This window comes from Microtus pennsylvanicus, chromosome 1 (assembly GCF_037038515.1).
Source record: "Microtus pennsylvanicus isolate mMicPen1 chromosome 1, mMicPen1.hap1, whole genome shotgun sequence".
Taxonomy (NCBI): domain Eukaryota; kingdom Metazoa; phylum Chordata; class Mammalia; order Rodentia; family Cricetidae; genus Microtus; species Microtus pennsylvanicus.
The window spans coordinates 115,168,150-115,186,685 of record NC_134579.1 but is presented as its reverse complement, the minus strand read 5'-3'; the positions used below and the strand labels follow the sequence as shown (position 1 = coordinate 115,186,685).

Below are 18,536 nucleotides of genomic sequence, written 5' to 3'. Positions count from 1 at the left end.
GGGTTTCAATTAGGAAATACATGCACAAAATATTCTAAACTTAAAAGACACAAAAGATACTGAACAGTGTCTCTCCAATTCTGTTTCCCGCCCAGGTCCCTGCCCAAGGTAGTGTCGCGCCTGCCTGCTGAAGCTTTCAGAGATACTATGCAAATAAAACACATACGTAAAAGATTTTTTAAAAAAACAATTATTTCCCCCTTTGGACACAGCTGTGCACATGATGCACTAAACTGTGCGTCTTTTCCGTGAGCAATGAGTGTATCCTGAAGACTCTGCAGCAGCCGTGAAGAGATAATTAGTGTTCTCTTGTGGAAGCGGCATAATTACTCCCCAGCTCCCTGCTAATGGCCACTGCAGTTGTCTCTGCCTTGGCTGTCGCTGTCACAGTCTGCATGGGGCTTTTGTATGTGGGCCAAGCCTTCTTGCAGGAGCTTCGCTAATTTTGATTCATATGTTATACCGCCTTTGGCAGGGTGGGACCAATTGTTCCACCAGCTCCTGCAGGGGAATATCTGTTCCACAGCTTCAAACTCTCTGAGCTTTGTCACTCTGAAAAGTGGAAATGGCTTCTTAGTTTGCCTTGTTTGCTTTTTGAGACAAGATCTCACTATGTAGTTCAGGTGGGCCTCAAACTGGTCATCCTCCCTCCATCTTCCAAGAGTTAGGGTCTGAGGCATGCCGCCTCACCAGGCTTCAGCTGGTTTTAACTGGCCTTGGCCTCTTTGTGCAGAGAAGCTTCTTCTCATCAGCACTTGTTAGCCAGTCATTCATCACAGTTGTTCACAGCTGGCTGAGGGTTAGAGAGCCACGGCTTCGGCCTTCTTTTGCCCAGGCCCTAGGCCTTGGCTTCTCTGTGCTCCTGGAAGAAGTGGTTCTTACCCAGGCCCCTGAGCACAATGGTTTCAGTGCTCCCACTGTGAGACTCAGCAAAGAAATCCTACACAAGCAGGCATGCGGTGCACACTTGGAATCCCAGAACTGGGGAGACAAAGTTGGAAAGACCAGGATGAGATACACAAAAGACCCTGACTCAGAAAACAAGCGAGAGCCAGACATGGTGGCATGGGACTTTAATTCCAGCATTGGAAAGACACAGGGAGGCACAGAGGTGGGTAGGTCTGTGAGCTCAAGGTCAGCCTGACACATCAAGTTCTGAGCCACCCAAAAACTAAAAACAAACAACACAAATGAAAAGAAATTGAAAACCTCACCACTGAACTTCTGGGGGAAAAAACCCTAGCGATGTTAGCATGGCCTCAAGGGATACTGTGAAAACAATTTTAATTTTTTTAAATTACATTTGACTTGTGGGTGGGTGGCTGCCTGAGAGACACAGCACATGGCTGAAAGGCAGAGGGTAGCCTGTGGAAGTCAACTCCCTCCCTCCACTCCATGAGTCTCAGGAATAAAACCCAAATCGTCAGACTTGGTAGCAAGCACCTTTCCCTGTTGAGCCATATCACTGGCCCCTGGGTTATGGTTAACCGGAGGAATCAGCCTCATGAAGCATGGCGACCAGCACACGTAAGTACTTAAACAAATGCTGTAGAGATCTGTAATCCCCGAAATGTGTACCCATATGTCACTGTTTCCAGGTGCTTACCGCAGGGTTCAGGCAGTCACTGACCAGGGTAGAAAGGACCTCTTCAGGCAGGCAACCTTCGAGGCCTTTCTACCTCAAGAGTCTTTAGGCTATGAAGCCTGTTTAACTGGCAAGCTGAAGTGACTGACTAACAGGAAGAGCAGGGGCACTCTCTTACCTGCAGGGTTCTCATCTGTGCACAGAGATGACATGAGAGGCGAAGGCAGTCTAAGAAATGAACCTGAAGATGTGCCTGCAGTCTGCAGAGGAACTCCGTACTGCAAACACAGAGCATACAGGTGAGCCAGGCTGTTCCTCCAGCATGTGCTGGACACATGGCAGTGCCCACAGAGCTGTGAGTTTGGGGACGCAGTGCTGAGCACAGTCCCAGCTGTCAACCATACACAAACACACCTTTTTAAAATAAATTTTAAGCTTCATGTGGTGGTGTACATCTTTAATCCCAGCACTCAGGAGCAGAAGCAGATGGATCTTTATGAGTTTAAGGCCAGCCCAGGCTGCACAGCTAAAACTGTTGTGTAATGGTTTCCTCCACGACTGAAACATTCTGCCCTGCAGGGAAGCTCCTTAAGCAGGAAGGGAAACAACTCTAAGGAACTTCAGGAAATCCCTGAAACTGAACAGATTCACTAGGCCCCTCCCTGCCAGAGTAAGCAATAAAAGCTGAGAGTCCCTCTGGGACTAAATGAACAGAGCTGCAAAGGAGACTCTCAGACCAGTCAGCAGCCTGGAAGAAGCAGAAATTAGCTGAGTTGTGAGGAAGAGGCCTAGATCAGTGATTCTCAACCTGGAAGTAAATGACCCTTTCACAGGCATTCCCTAAGACCATCCTGCATATCAATACTTACATTACCATTCATAACAGTAGCAAAATCACAGTTCTTTTTTGTTGTTGTTTTGTTTTTTGTTTTTCGAGACAGGGTTTCTCTGTGGTTTTGGAGCCTGTCCTGGAACTAGCTCTTGTAGACCAGGCTGGTCTCCAACTCACAGAGATCCGCCTCCCGAGTGCTGGGATTAAAGGCGTGCGCCACCACCGCCCAGCCAAAATCACAGTTCTGAAGTAGCAACAAAAATAATTTTTATGGGCCGGGCGGTGGTGGCGCACGCCTTTAATCCCAGCACTCGGGAGGCAGAGGCAGGCGGATCTCTGTGAGTTCGAGGCCAGCCTGGTCTACAAGAGCTAGTTCCAGGACAGGAACCAAAAGCTACAGAAAAACCCTGTCTCGAAAAATCAAAAAAAAAAAATAATTTAGGGGGCTGGAGAGGTGGCTTAGAGGTTTAGAGCACTGGGTGCTCTTCCAGAGGACCTGAGTTCAATTCCCAGCAACCACATAGTGGCTCACAACCATCTATGATAAGATCTGGTGTGCTCCTCTGGTGTGTGTATACATAATAAATAAAAAAAATCTTAAAAAAAAATAATTTTATGGTTGGGGTCACCACAACATAAGGAACTGTATTAAAGGGCCACAGCATTGGAAAGTTGAGAACCACTGCGCTAGCCCCTTAAATTTTCATGTGTATATATATATATATATATCTGTCTGTCTATCTATCTATCTATCTATCTATCTATCTATCTATCTATCTATCTATCTATGTATCTATCGATGAGGTCTTACCATGATGCCCAGGCTGGTCTTGAACTCCTCTGAGGCTCAAAGGGCTCAAGTGGTCCTCCTGCCTCAGCCTCCCAAATGATGGGATTAAAGTTGTTTAAGGCAGGTATGATGGTCCATGCCTTTAACCCAGGTTTAACTATAATCCTCTCCTACTTGGGAGGCAGAGGCAGGCAGATATCTGTAAATTAGACGTCAGCCTGGTCCACATAGGAAATTCTAGGTGAACCACAGCTAAATAGTGAGATCCTTCCTCAAGTAAATAAATACAGGCTAAAAAGAACATGTGCACCTGTGTGTGCCTGTCACTCTAGTGTCCCCTGTTTCATTATGGAATGCCCCTTGGCATAGGCTGAGAAGCTGAAGTAGTGTTTCCCTCTGTGGACAGGAATCGGATGGCTGAGCACAGGTGTGAACAAATCACTGTTCAGTAACATTCATTTAAATAGCAGTTGTGATACTCATTAAAATCTTACAAGATTTTGTGTGTGGATGTGGGAGAGGGGCCATAGGTCAGAGGTCAACTGGACGTCTTTCTCAATTGCTCTTCACCTTAGTTTTTGAGACCAGGTCTGCTTGCATCTGCTAAGAAAGGATGGTGGGGCAGATGCTAAGAGTACATAGTGCCTTTGCAGAGGACTCAATTCGGTTTCTAACCTGCCCCCATCAGGCAGTTCCAACCTCCTGTAACTCAGCGCCCTCTCCTGGCCTCCACAGGCACTACACTCACTTGCACATGCCCCACCACAACGTAAGCTAACACCTTTGATCCCAGCACTCAAAGGCAGAAGCAGGCAGATCTCTACGAGTTTGAAGCCAGCCTGATCTACATAGCAAGGTCTAGGACAGTCAAGGCTATAGAGTGAGACCATATCTCAAAATAAAGAAATAGGAACACATAATTAATGTTTCTAATTAAAATAAAAAAGAATGGATAGAGCTGGTGTACTCTTCCGCTCAGGAAGTAGAGACAGGATGATTATCATTTCAAGGACCAGCTGAACATACAGTGAGAATCAAAGAAGAAAAACTAAAAACATATAGAAGGGCTGGGACTGGTGTGCTGGATCCATGAGCAGCGTGGTTCCAGCCCCAGTGCTGCCAAGACTGGAATGGTGGGACACACACAAGGCGGGCTTGTCAAAATGCTCTGACACTGGTCCACAGCTCTTCTCCTGCACCCATTTCTCTGTTTAGTGGGACAGCAGTGATCGGTATGCTGTATTCAGTAATGCTGGGAAAGCCCCCATAGTGCCCAGCACACAGGGAATGCTCAAAGAACAGTAACTGGCCTTCATATTGACATGTGACATACAATAACACAAAGGTTAGTGTTACAGCTCTTTTAGAATTTGTCTAGCAGGTTTTCTGGCTCTTGCCGGAAACCCCCCCCCAAAAATAACACAAAGGTTATTGTAGAAAAACAAGAGAGCTTTTTAGAACAATGTGGCCATGAACCCCGCTTCTACAATTATGTACAAATTTTGTAGATACAGTTACAGACCAGGATTAATAAGAGCCAGCCTTTTTTACAAAGGTTTGCAATGTGGACTTTTTTTGTGGGGGGAGGGGCAGAGCAGGTGGGATTGACACCACGGCCTGGAGCACACTAAGCATGCACTCTACCAATGAGAGCCTTCCATCTTTACTGAGGCTCCTCTGCTGCTTCCCACTCCAACTAGTCTATATTAGACTTCCCTTTCCCAAGGATGCTTCGGAAAAGGTTATTTTTGCCCTTCCTTTTCCATACACATGTGTGTATATGATATAATTGTTTGTATGTGCATGGACACACGTGTGTGTGTCTGTGTGTCTTCATGGGCACATGGGTACATGGGCAAATAAATGGAGGCTTAAGGTTGATATCAGGAAGCATTGCAGTCATTCAACTACATTATTCAATGAAGCAAGGTCTCTCAATTAAACCCTGAGCATGCAGATAGAGTTAGTCTGTAGCCAGCTTTCTCCTGGAGATCCCATGTCCACCTTTCGATGCTGACCTCCTGAAGCATTTACGAGGATAGTGGAGATCTGAACACCTGTCTTTGTGCTGTGGCTCAAGTACCTAACCACTTAGTGATCTCAACACCCCTCTTGTTTTGTTTGAAGGCAGGGTTTCATGTAGCTCAGGCTGCTTTAAATTTCAACTCCTGCTTCTCCTGCCATCACCTCCCAAATGCTGAGATTATAGGTGGGCATCAGTATAGATCTAATCTACATGGGAAGTAGAAAAAGAGATCTCCTGAGTAAATTGGGAGCATGGGGACCTTGGGGGAGGGTTGAAAGGGAGGGGAGAGGCAGGGAGAGGAGCAGAAAAAAATGTAAAGCTCAATAAAAATCAATAAAAAAAAGTACATGTATCATTAACGGGTCATATTTTACTGGTTTGCTAATGAAGGGATATATAAAATAGCACACAGCTTCCTAATATCTGTAAAACAAAATATGATCCTGAGACGAGGACCTGGCACCCAAGCAGTCCAGAGGCAGGCTTCAATCAGTTTGCTGTGGTCTCTTGGGCTGAAAAGAACAGAAAATTTTGTGACATAAAATTCAACCACAGGGGCTGGAGAGATGGCTCAGTGGTTAAGAGCATTGCCTGCTCTTCCAAGGTCCTGAGTTCAATTCCCAGCAACCACATGGTGGCTCACAACCATCTGTAATGAGGTCTGGTGCCCTCTTCTGGCCTGCAGACATACACACAGAGAGAATATTGTTTAATAAATAATTGTATAATAAATTATAAATTAATTAAATTATAAATAAATTAATTTAAAAAATTCAACCACAGAGCCAGGCAGTGGTGGCATGCGCCTTTAATCCCAGCCCTCGGGAGGCAGAGGCAGGTGGATCTCTGCGAGTTCGAGGCCAGTCTGGTCTACAGAGTGAGTTCCAAGACAGCCAGAGCTGTTACACAGAGAAACCCCATTTTGAAAAAACAAACAAACAAAAACAAAAGAAAAGAAAATTTCAACTGCAGAAGTGGCCTCAAATCCTGGGTTCAGAATTTGAACCCTCACTTGGCTTCCCATGATCCTTGAGAGGAGCAGCAATGACTCTCTGTGGTGTCAACTATGTCCCAAGGGCTGGCAGTTTGGCATTCTATCTTGACACTGAAATTAGCTGATATTTCAGGATGTGTGAGAGACTTCCATCACCTTGTTGGCTCACCTCGTATTTAGTGGGCTGTGGGGCATCTGAGGTGGCTGTAGAAGGACCGTCGGATGTGGCACTCAGCATAAATCCACCCGATGCTTGTATCAGTCTGTCGAAATTGTCTTCATTAGGCACTTCCGGGTTAGCAAAGGACAGAGCAGGCTTGTCTGTTTTTAGACAAAGCATTGAAAATCAGCAGAAATGTATGGAGTATGTGACATCCCTACTTTAGAAACCCATTCTTAGTAGCAACAAGACCGATGTTAAAGGCTGGGCGGTAGTGGTGCACACCTTTAATTCTAGCACGTGGTGGGCAGAGGCAGGCAGATCTCTGAGTCCATTAGAGGCCAGCCTGGTCTACAAAGTTAGTTCAACAACAGTCAGGGCTACAAAGAGAAACCCTGTCTCAAAAATCAAAACAAAAAGGCTGATATAATAAAAGGTTTTCTGGGCTTTCTTTATGGCTCCGTAAATAAAGGCACTTGTCGCCAGACCTGACAACCTGAGTTGGATCCCCAGGACCCAGATAGTGGAAAGAGAGAATTAACTCTAGAAAAGACACCCTCTAACCTATGCACGCATGCATGCATGTGCACACTCATAAATAAAAGTAGTTTTCAATGTTTTCAAGTCGGGTGGTAGTGGCACAAGCCTTTAGTCCTAGCACAGGCAGAGGCAGGTGGATCTGAGTTCAAGGTCCACATAGTGAGTTCCAGGACATCTAGGTTACACAGAAAAATCCTATCTTAAAAGAAATAAAAAGTTTTCTTTTATATTTGCCTCTCCTGGGATTTTCTTTCTTTCTTTTTTCTTTTTGAGACAGGGTTTTCTGTGGCTTTGGAGCCTGTCCTTGCACTCGCTCAGTAGACCAGGCTGGCCTTAAGTTCAGAGATCCGCCTGCCTCTGCCTCCCAAGTGCTGGGATTAAAGGCGTGCGCCACCACTGCCCAGCATCTCCCAGGATTTAAGGCTTCTTAAATGAACAGAATCCCTACCATCATGGCTTTAAGACCACCCTTGTCTATATGATGAGTTCCAGGCCAAGACCCTATCTTGAAAAATCAATAACCAAACAAACAGGATCACTAGACTTGGCTGCATCTAACAGTGTGGTTGGTAGTAACTGCTTCGAAGGCCTGCAGAAAACAACACAGCAGAAATCAAGGGACAGAGCTGGTCACTTTCTCCAGCACACAGACAAGTGTCTGCTTCTTACCCCCTCCTGGGGACATTCTCTCTGGGTGGCTGTGGGAAGATAAGACCTATTCATGGCATGAAGGGCTAGGTAGAGGCAGGCTCCATGTCCATTAGGCTGCTGTTGTGGCTTAAACAGTCACTGTCAGTTGTCACGTAGGACAAATCACAGCACATTACCCCCAAGGCTTTACGCATGAGGGAACAAATCCCAAATAGGGAAGATTTGGAATGAGATAATGAAGGTTAACTGACAGAGCCGTGAGTGTGCCTGTGCTCTTTGATATCCCGAGAACAGCACACCCTCAGGAGTAACTCACTGCCTAGGCTGACTGCTCAGGTAAAAATAAAGATCCTGTATTCATGCAAATACTCTGAGTAAAAATAAAAAAGAAAAGGGAAATGGAAACCACAGGTAACATTTAAAGATGAAACTGATTCTCAACTATTACCCCAAGAGGAAATAAACGAGCACACACATACACGTGCACACACGCACATGCATGCACGCACACACACAACCTGGATTCCCATGGTTACTAGGCATAAACATTTTTGATAAAGACAGCGACAGCACAAGGACTTGAAGACACTGTGTGCCAAGGGTCTATAAAGTTACCTGCGAATCAGCCTCCAGCCTTGAAGTATTCACACAGCCAAAACACAGAATGGGCGCTTTAAATGGAACTGAATGAGGTGTTTTCCCAAAAAGCAACTTTTAAAAGAAAAACAGGGCTTCACAAAATCTATCAAATTCAAATACTTACAGTTTGAAATATGGATGCAGAAGATGGAAGGGTTGATCTGGTCAATGAGTTTAAAGACCCGGTGAGGAGGGTCTGCTGTCAAATTCATTGAGTAGACAGCGGCCTTCTGACTACAAAACTGTCTATCACCCCTGAGAGCGAAAGGAAACAACAGCAAGTTTTCAGTCCACAATCTAAGCCAGATCACCCTAATCTTCCAGACGCGTTACTACCCTAAGAAGAACCACAAGGGCACTGATGAAGTCTGACGTCCAAACATTTGTATTTATTTCTGTTAGAGGGTGGCACCGAAGCTTTTCTCTCTAACAGAAAGAGGACATGCAGAATAACTCCTGCCAAGCATGGTGGTGCACACCTTTATTTCCAGCACTAGGTCGGTGTAGACAAATGGGTCTGTGAGTTCAGGTCTACACGGCAGTTCTACATCGGTCAGAGCTATACAGAGGCTCTATCTCAAAAACATAACAACAACAACAATAATATTAAGGGGAGGCTGCTGGGTGTGGAATATAGTGCAGAGCACTATTCCATAAACTTGGTCAGCATTAAGATTATGATATTTTGGGAGCTGGAGAGGTGGCTCAGTGGTTAAACATTTCCTGCACTTATAGAGAACCTAGGTTCAGATCCCAGAACCCACATCAAAGCAGCTCATGCCTGCAACTCCAATTCCAGGGGATATGATGCTCTCTTCTGGATTCTGTGGGTACCGCATGCTAGTGCACATAGCACATACATGCACACACATATATAAATCAAATAAATATAAAAACATTCTAGGAAGTTTTAGAAGTATTTCTACTATATTTGTCTGGTGTGTATGTGTGTGTTTGTGGAAAACAGAGGACAATTTATATGAGTTGGTTCTCCTGCTATGTAGCATGTAGGTGCTAGAGATCAAGCTCAGGCCGGCAGGCTCCGAAGGAAGCACCTTGACCCACTGGGTCATCCTGCCCTGCTCTCTTGCCCGTTCTTCTCTATCTCAGCTACCTGTTCAGCCTATGCCACAGCCCAGAATGCCTATGCACAAACTTATGTTGCCCAACTTGTACTTGTCCCTCAGGACTCAACACCGCTTGGACCATCTTTTCTAGAAAGCCTTCCCTGGCCTAGCTGAGTGTTCTGGCATCTCTGGTGTTCCTCGAGGCCCTGCCTCATTCACCCCTCTCCCTCATCTAACAGTAAGCTCTTAAAAGTAGCATGGCAAACTCAGCTTTATGTTTCTAGGCTAGTAGGAGGTGCTCAAAAAGGCACAGAAGGTGACCAAGTGTGGAGTACCTGCCTAGCCGGTGCCAAGCCCTGCTGCCATCCTGTCCCCTTCCGCCCTGGTATCTGCTGAAAGGTGAAAAGGCAGAGGTCACACCAGGACTCTACTCACTTAGTCAGCTGGTGTGTGTTACCAGGGACTACACACACCTAGAGCCTTGCACGTGCCAGGCCAGCAGTCTCCCACTAAGCAGTGTTCCTGCCAGTCAAGACAGTTTAATGAAGGCCCACTACATGGTATCAGCTGGGCTGGCACTGACAGCACCTATAACACACTCCTGTGCTCACGAAGGTTCCATCTGATGAGGGATAGGTTCGCTCAGGATGCCCACCGAGTCATTATATGGCAGGAGGAGTTGTTGGCAGTTAAACATAATGAAACCTTTATGAACTGAAGCCCATATAATGGGCACTCTACAAATTAGCATATGACTTTTGCTGTTTTTTTCTTTCGATTTTAGGGATAAGGTCTCCCTATAATTGTCCAGGCTATTTTCCAACACCAGAGCTCAAATGATCCTCCTGACCCAGGCATCCCCAAGGAGTTAAGGCTAAGTAGAGTTTAATTTGGTTCATATTTTGGGGGGAGGTTGTAAGTTTTAAAAAACTGAAGTCTTTTCCTGAAAGATTTAACCCTAACCCTTGTAGCTGTTTTTTCGTTTGTTTGTTTGTTTGTTTAAAGAAAACTCTTTTGGGGGCCTACCACCCAGCTCCCAATAAATACATGGTGACTTATTCTTTCTTATGAGTGCCTGATCTTCATTTGGCTTGTTTCTAGACAGCTTTTCTTAACTTAGTCTGTCTACCTTTTGCCTCTGGGCTTTTTACCTTCCTTTATTCTATATATCTTTCCCCCTTCTTACTCCGTGGCTGACCATGTGGCTGGTCCCTGATGTCCTCCTCTCTCTTCCTCTCCTTTTCTCCTCTCCTCTTCTGTTTATTCTCTCTGTCTGGCAGCCCCACCTATCCCTCTCTGCTGCCTAGCTATTGGCTGTTCAGCTCTTTATTAAACCAATCAAATATTTTCGACAGGCAAAGTAACACAGCTTTGCAGAGTTAAACAAATGCAACATAATGCAAACCTTTGCACCATTAAACAAATATTCCACAGCTTTAATGAATGTAACACATCTTAAACTAATACTCCACAACAAACTCTCAAGTCTACAATGCAGTCTGTTTTTATAAAGCTTTACACAACACAGGGCACCTGCTCATTCCCATAGCAGCAGCAGCTGCAACAGACACCCAAGTGACACGCACAGACCAACATGTGGCCTGGCTGGTCCTCAAAGCTTGCCATCTTCTGTTCTAAAAACTATTGTTTACATCTAGAATTACCATATTTGGGGGTCAGCAAGATGGCTCATAGGGTAAAGGTTCCTGCTGCCAAGTCTGATGACCTGAGTTTGACCCGTGAGACCCACATGATGTAAGGAGAAAACTGACTCCCGAAAGTTGTTCTCTGACCTCCACATGAGCACCAAAGTATGAACATACACACACAAAAAGTAAATAAAAATGTAACTTTTAAAAAGTTGTACAGGGGCTGGGTGTTATGACATATGCCCTTAATCCCAGTACTCAAGAGGCAAAGGCAGGCAGATCTCTTGCGTTCAATGCCAGGCTGGTCTATAGAGTGAGCTCCAGGACAGCCAGGGCTGCATAAAGAGACCCTGTCTCAGAAACTTAAGGGGGCCAGAATGGTGACTCATAAGTTAGTTAAAAGTATGTTCTGCTCTTGAAGAAGACCTGAGTTCGGGTCCCAGTACCCATGTTGGGTGGCTCACAACCTCCTATGACTCCAGGTTCAGGGATCCAATACTCTCTTCTGGCCTCAGCAGGCCACCGTACTCGTGTGCATTACCGCCCCCCCTCTGCCTAAGATACACATCCACACACATAATTAAAAATAAAAATAATAAAGGTGGCTGAACGGTGGTGGCGCACACATTTAATCCCAGCACTTGGGAGGCAGAGATTAGTGGATCTCTGTGAGACTGAGGCAGTGTGGTACATAAGAAGTTCTAAGCCAGCTGGAGCTACCCAGCAAAATCCTATCTCAAAAAAAAAATTAAATTACTGTATTTTAATAAATGGCATCCAATTCAAAAAATGACATTCTTGTAGGACTGGTGGTGCATGCTGGAAGACCCAAGAAGAGAGCAAACTGATTTCTAGAAAGGGTAAATGTAGGGATAAGTCCCGCCCCTTGGGGGGGGCGTGTTCGCCTTGGGCTAATGTCTGCCTATAAATTTGGCGAGCGTGCTCCCAGCTGTCGCTTCTGCTGGAACGGTGGTTCTGTAAGTCTATTTTGACATTAAAGCTATATATATTGTTACAATCTGTCTGCATTCATTTACACCACTACAGGTAAACCCTGCTCTAGTCCTGAGGCCAGAAAAGAACCCTCTCCAGCAACCCACTCTCCAGACTTCTTTACATCTGAGGGGGATTCAGTTTCTACACTGGGTTGATAAAATGGTTTCTCATGGGAAGAGTTCATTGTGTTTCCAAAAGGACTAAGCTGCCCGGTGGCTGTCACTGAATTTCAGTCAGCTCTCTCCGCAGTAAGCTGGTCCCACCCTGAATGCATGAGCCTTTTCAAAGGGCTGCTTTTTTTTTTTGAAAAACCTCTGAACCACAAGCCAAGATCACTCAGAATGGATCACTTCTTCACCTGTACTCTCATGAGAATCTCTCTCTCCATCATTGCCCATGTACTGTGAACTGAGAATCCTTGCTTTGTTTACAACCAGAGAGTCTCACACAAACCATCCTAGTTAATGTTTACAGAAAGAGCTGGGAAATCCAGGGGCTGGGAGGTGGCTCAGTGGGTAAATTGCTTGTCTCAGAAGCATGAGGGCCTGAGTTCGGATCCCAGCATGGATAAAAGCTAGATGTTGGTGGGTACCTGTAACACTAGGCAAGAGAAGAGACAAGGTGTTAGCCAGTCAGTCTAGCCAAAAAACCAAAAGAGTTCCATGTTCAATGTGAAACCCCACCTCAAAAATAAGGCGGAGCCGGGTGGTGGTGGTGAATACCTTTAATCCCAGCACTGGGGAGGCCAGCCTGGTCTACAGATGAGATCCAGGATAGCCAGAGCTACATAGGGAAATCCTATCTCGAAAAAAACAAACAAAAGTAAGGTAAAAAGAAATAGATGATGAAACCCATGTTGACCTCAGCCAAACACACGAATGCAAAGATTACATGCATACACTGCACACACACCTAGGCTGCATGAGACTAATTCACAAGTACAAACTGGTGACACATTATCTATGCACCTATTACTCTACAGACAGAGAGACTTACTTCATAACAGTCTAGAGCAGAGGTTCTCAACCTTCCTGATGCTATGACTCTTTAATATACTTCCTCATGTTGTGGTGACACCCCACCACCATAAAATTATTTCATTGCTACTTCGTAACTGTAATCTTGCTCCTGTTATAAAAGGCTATGTAAATATCTGATATACATAATATTGGATATGCGACCTCCAAAGGTCACGACCCACAGGTCAAGAACCTCTGCTCTAGAGGCAACACGCATGCCCTTCCATTGCCCATACTCTTGTGGGGTTGCACGCAGACAAACCACAGCTTCTGACAGTGCAGGACTTTGCACAGTAGGGTTTCTGAATAGCAAGGAACATTCTTTCTGTCCCCAAATTTTATTGCCCAAGCCAACCTGCCATCAAAATGCTGTCATATGCTTACGTGATAACTGGGACTGAGCAGGCAGAGAATATGCTGAAATCTGTGGGGCTGCAGTCAGGGTCACAACAGCAGTTGACATCACACCGTGCTGGAAGCAGGTCACAGACACACAGAGCAGCAACTGAGGAAAAAAAAAAACAGTGGGGGTCAGAGGACCATAGCAGGCAGGCTGTTTCTGCTCCCTGCCACCAAAAGATTCCAGAAGTCAATGTCACAAAATGTCTGCTTCCTATTGTGCTTGGGGGAAAGTCACCTGTGGACACCAGTGTCTCCCTGAGGTGACCGCAGATGCCTGCGCTCCTACTTCAGAGTAGAATCTAACTCTTGGCCACCTCATCCCTTTCCTCACATGTCCTGGTTGCTTTTTATTCTTAATTTTTTCTTTTCCAACTTTTTTTTTTGCCCTGTCTATCTTGGAATTCACTCTGTGGACCAGGCTGGCCTCAAACTGGGAGATCTGCCTGCCTCTGCCTCCTGAGGCTGGAATTAACTGTTAGGCTTTTTTGGCCAGTTGGTTTGAAACTATAAACTCCTAGTCATTAAGATCCTGACCAATAATCAACTGTTCCTATTTTGGCTTAAAATGTCCTTTTTTTTTTCTTTCTTCCTTTTTGAGACAGGGTTTTTCCTTTTTTTTTTTTTTTTTTTTTGGTTTTTTTTCGAGACAGGGTTTCTCTGTGGCTTTGGAGCCTGTCCTGGAACTAGCTCTGTAGACCAGGCTGGTCTCGAACTCACAGAGATCCGCCTGCCTCTGCCTCCTGAGTGCTGGGATTAAAGGCGTGCGCCACCATCGCCCGGCCCCGAGACAGGGTTTTTCTATGTAGCCCTGGCTGTCCTGGAACTTACTCTGTAGACCAGACCAACCCTGAACTCAGAGATCTGCCTGTCTCTGGGATTAAAGACATGTGCCACCACTGCCAGTCAAAATGTTCTTTAAAAATTTACAATACCGGGTAATAAATTTATGGCAGAATAATACAGCATGGAGGAGAAGCAGGAATCCACCCCGTAGCAACTTTGCCTGTGCCCACTCTGCGGGTCATCATGACTTCAGTGCTCCTCTCCCAGTCCCTTTAGCAGACAGAGAACCTGCACAAGCGCAGAAGAGAGCCTCCTCCAACAGTCTCCGAGAGCTCTGGGAGCTGAGAATGTGACACTGTTTCAATTTAGCATTCATTCTTGTCAAAAGGAGAAAACCCTTTGCAAGTGTAAGAGAGCCCAAAGAGAAGGCTGGGTGGCTAAGAGCACTCACTGGCTGCCCTTGCCGTGGATCTAACTTTGGTTCCTAGAACCCACTTGACAGCACACAACCATCTGTGACTCTGGTTCCAGGACATCCGATGCCCTCTTCTGGCCTCAGGCACACTTACAACACACAGTATACATGCAGGTATAAGACAACATCCATCCACATAAGATAAAATGAATAAATCTTAAAAAACAAAATAATACCAGAGCATGAAAATAACAAACTGAGCTCATGACACAGACTATTGTGAGGAGGGAGGAAATAATAAATTCAGGGCTTTTTTTTTTTTTGGTTGTTGTTGCTGTTCTGTGTTTCCTGAAACAGAGGCTCATGTGGCGCAGGCTGGCCTCCTAATTGTCCCACCTCTATGTAGAAAATTCAGAATCACAGGCGTGTACCATGGTTCCTCCCTTCCCCCAGCTTGGGCATCACTGAATCTTAACTGTAATGTTTTGTTTCCTTTTTTTTTTTGAAAATAATCTTAAGCTGCAAATAAACAAAGGAAAGAATTTAAGTCAAATGCTTATAGGATGTCACACCAACATTCTTGATCTCTGAATGAATGGAGATGAGAGGCTCCACACCTGTGCCTCCCATCAGCTGGGAGGCAGAGTCAAGAGGGTATGTATGCAGGTTATAGGCCAGCCTGGGCCACTCAGCAAAACCGTCAGGAAGGAAGCTGGGCAGGAAGGAGAAGGTGGGAGACTGGAAGAGTTTTAGAGCAGGCTGGAGATATGGTTCAGGAGCTAAAAACACATACCGCTTGTGTACAGAACCCAAGTTCAGTCCCCAGCACCCAAGTCAGGCAGCTCACAATCACCTAACCAAGCTCCAGGGGCTCTGGGGCCCTTTTCTGACCTCTGAGGACACCAGCACACATGTGCACATACTCACACAGAGATATACAAACATACACACATAATTTAAAATAAAATTCTTTTTTAAAGTTTTAGATCCCCTTCTCCAAAAAATGGTATAACATGCTTTGGAGAAGCATGAAGAGGAACGAAAGCTTATTGATAAATGCATAGGAGTTTCTTTTTTTTTTTAAATTGGGATCTTTTTATTTATTTATTTATCATTTATTTATTTATTTATTTTGTACATAGTGTTCAGCCTCCATGTATGCCTGAAGATCTCCATGTATGCCAGGAGAGGGCACCAGATCTCATTACAGATGGTTGTGAGCCACCATGTGGTTGCTGGGAATTGAACTCAGAACCTCCTGAAGAGCAGTTAGTGTTCTTAACCTCTGAGCTATCTCTCCAGCCCTGCATAGGACTTTCTTTAGTCCGAGGGACAAATGTACTCCCTCTAAAAAGGATTCTCTCTAGCCAAGGACACCTGTGTATGCTCACTAATACCAAAATTCCTGAGCCGCAATGAGAAAATAAAGTGAGCAATCAGGTCCGCTTCCTCACGTGTCTAAGATTGTAAGCACAAGTTGTTGTCAAAGCTTCGACCTTGGTAAGTAACTGGATGAGGATGAGACACATGGGGGGGGGTTGTTGTGAGGATTAAATGAGTTACGGCAGGGTGCCTGCTGCACGGCAGTTAATAAGTGAGATAGTTATCCCTGGAATGCCAGCGCTGAACATGAGCCCTAGGCATGTCAGCTCAGGCACAGCTTCATCTGAGGGAGAAAAATCACTAATGGGTGCACTGACCTGGATTAACAACATTCCAGTTCAAAATCTTAGAGAAGCCAGGCGGTAGTGGCACATGCCTTTAGTCCCAGCACTCAGGAGGCAGAGGCAAGTGGACCTCTGAGTTTGTGGCCAGCCTGGTCTACAGAGTGAGTTCCAGGACAGCCAGGGCTACACAAAGAAACCCTATCTCGAAAAAAGAAAGAAAGAAAGAAAAAACAAACAAACAAACAAAAAAAAAAAACTCCCCCTAAAAAAGCCTTGTAGCGTTTCAGACACGAACACTTGGCTATATTGTCCCCACATATAATGACGGGACATCTCTGCTAATTCACAAGTCAACAGGTGAAATATAAAGCAGAGAGTTTGATTCCTATATTAAAGTATCAAATGTATTTCTGATTTATTTCCCCCTTTGGTGCTGGAGATTGAACCCAGGGCCTCCTGCATGCTAAGTGAACACCCAACCACTGACCCGCACCACCCACCAGCCCTTGTACTTTTTCTCATAAACCAGTTTTCATAGAAGGCCTCCAAGAAGAAGGACCTGAAATATTAGCTCGAAGAGCTCAGGACACCAGTCAAAGACAGCTCTTTCAGTGATCTATGCTCTCAGCCTTACTGGGTGTTTTCTCTCAAACAGTAATAAAAAAAACCACACACACTCTCTCTCTCAATCTGGACAAGACTGTCTAAAGTTCTTGATTTGAAATCACAGCTCCACGGAGAACCTAAGGACTGCTACAATCCCTCACCCTAGAAAAATGTGGTTACAAAATTTTACAAACTCAAAGGGTCACAGAGCCCTGAAGCCACAGGTGTAAAGTCAGATTATAGGCTCCAAAACCACAGAGAAACCCTGTCTCGAAAAACCAAAAAAAAAAAAAAAATCACTAATGTGTAAAGCAAGATGAAAAGATCAGTTTCTGGGCTGGTGATATGTACAGATAAAGGCACTTACCAGAAGGCCTGGTAGCCACTTGGTTTAGGAGCAGCAAAATTCAGGCTGTCCTCTGACTTCCACATGCCATGGTACCTCATCACCACACACATAAATAAGTAAATGTAATATTGTTTTGAAGTAACATCAGTTTCTGATGCATTCATTATCCATAAACACAAATCCTAATATCCGGGCCTAAGCCCTCACCTTACACTCTCCCACATCCAAACAACATACGAGGCACGCTGAAATCAACCGAGAAGGGCCCTCCCTATTCATTCTAAGTGAGCTACACTTTTGGCCTCTGAAATGTATAAACTGAAAAGTTCAGCAGAGTCTAAGCGTTCATTTCCTCCACGTTCCAGAAACTATCTAATTTTATCTTCAGCTGGGCAAATTTATTCATTATAAACTTTGGCATTAACGTTGCTCGGGTCTACTGAAGTTTTCCAAGATCTGAGAGTGTCTCATTTAGGCCCCCCTGCCTTCCACTTTGTGTGCCGGAGATCCCATCTCTCTTTCAGGGTTATGACAGGGAGGCTAACAAGGATGGAACTTTGAGTGGTTATCATTTTCGTACGTTCTCACTAGTCTTCTACCCGCTCTAGGGAGTTAACACTCTGTACCCACCGTCAGTGACCGGGGTGGGCCTGGGGCCAGAGAGCTCCGGGGCCCTGGGAGTATCCGGGGTCCTAGGCGACCCGGAGGTTCGGAGAGTGGCTGGAGTGGTGGAGTTGAGGTCCTCCTTCGTCATGACTGGGGTGGTGGCCTCGGTGGAATTGAGGTCCTCCTGCGTCATGTCTGGAGTGGCCTCGGTGGAGTTGAGGTCCTCCTGCGTCATGGCTGGGGTGGCCTCGGTGGAGTTGAGGTCCTCCTGCGTCATGTCTGGAGTGGCCTCGGTGGAGTTGAGGTCCTCCTGCGTCATGGCTGGGGTGGCCACAGCAGGGGTGGCCACGGCCTGGGTGCTCGCTGAAGCGCAGCAGCTCAGGAGCACCAACAGAAGCGGCGGGAAGTCCGGCGGCCCCATGGCCCAGCACAGCATCCAGGCCTGTGGGTTGCCAGGCAACGGCCACAGCCGAGCGCAAGGTATCACGGGAAAGGGCTTCTGAGGCCGGGAAAGTCTAAAGGAGGAGGTGGGACCTGGGGCCAGGCCAGTGGGGATAGGCTTAAAGCCCGAGGATTCCGCAAGGAGGCGGGGCTAGGGGCGGAGACTACGCCGCGCCGGGAAAGACGGGGCTGGGTGGGCGTTGCAGGGGCGGGGCCAGAACCCGCCGGGGCGGAGCCTGAGGCTGCTCTTTCTAAGGAACTTTGTTGTAAGACCCTGCGGGTCGCATGGCGGTTTCATTAAAAATGTAGAATCCCAGCT

At 45.9% G+C, this 18,536-nt stretch overlaps 1 protein-coding gene and 1 non-coding gene across 3 annotated transcripts in view; one reads left to right on the top strand and one right to left on the bottom strand.

Annotated features, from left to right (window-relative positions):
• The window catches only part of Tctn1 (tectonic family member 1), a 28,243-nt gene extending 9,996 nt beyond the window's left edge, over nucleotides 1-18,247 (bottom strand). For both annotated transcript variants that reach the window (XM_075980003.1, XM_075980013.1), the window contains exons 1-5: nucleotides 17,801-18,247; nucleotides 13,333-13,453; nucleotides 8,342-8,472; nucleotides 6,397-6,548; nucleotides 1,764-1,863 (exon numbers count right to left, since the gene is read on the bottom strand). In XM_075980003.1, coding sequence (XP_075836118.1) covers nucleotides 1,764-1,863; nucleotides 6,397-6,548; nucleotides 8,342-8,472; nucleotides 13,333-13,453; nucleotides 17,801-18,212 — 916 coding nt within the window. In that variant the 5' untranslated portion in view covers nucleotides 18,213-18,247. The remainder of the gene's footprint in view (nucleotides 1-1,763; nucleotides 1,864-6,396; nucleotides 6,549-8,341; nucleotides 8,473-13,332; nucleotides 13,454-17,800) is intronic.
• Nucleotides 4,555-4,616, top strand: LOC142842808 (U7 small nuclear RNA). Its single transcript, XR_012909471.1, has one exon. It is a non-coding gene; the product is annotated as a U7 small nuclear RNA (small nuclear RNA).
• Nucleotides 18,248-18,536: the final 289 nt, after the last annotated feature.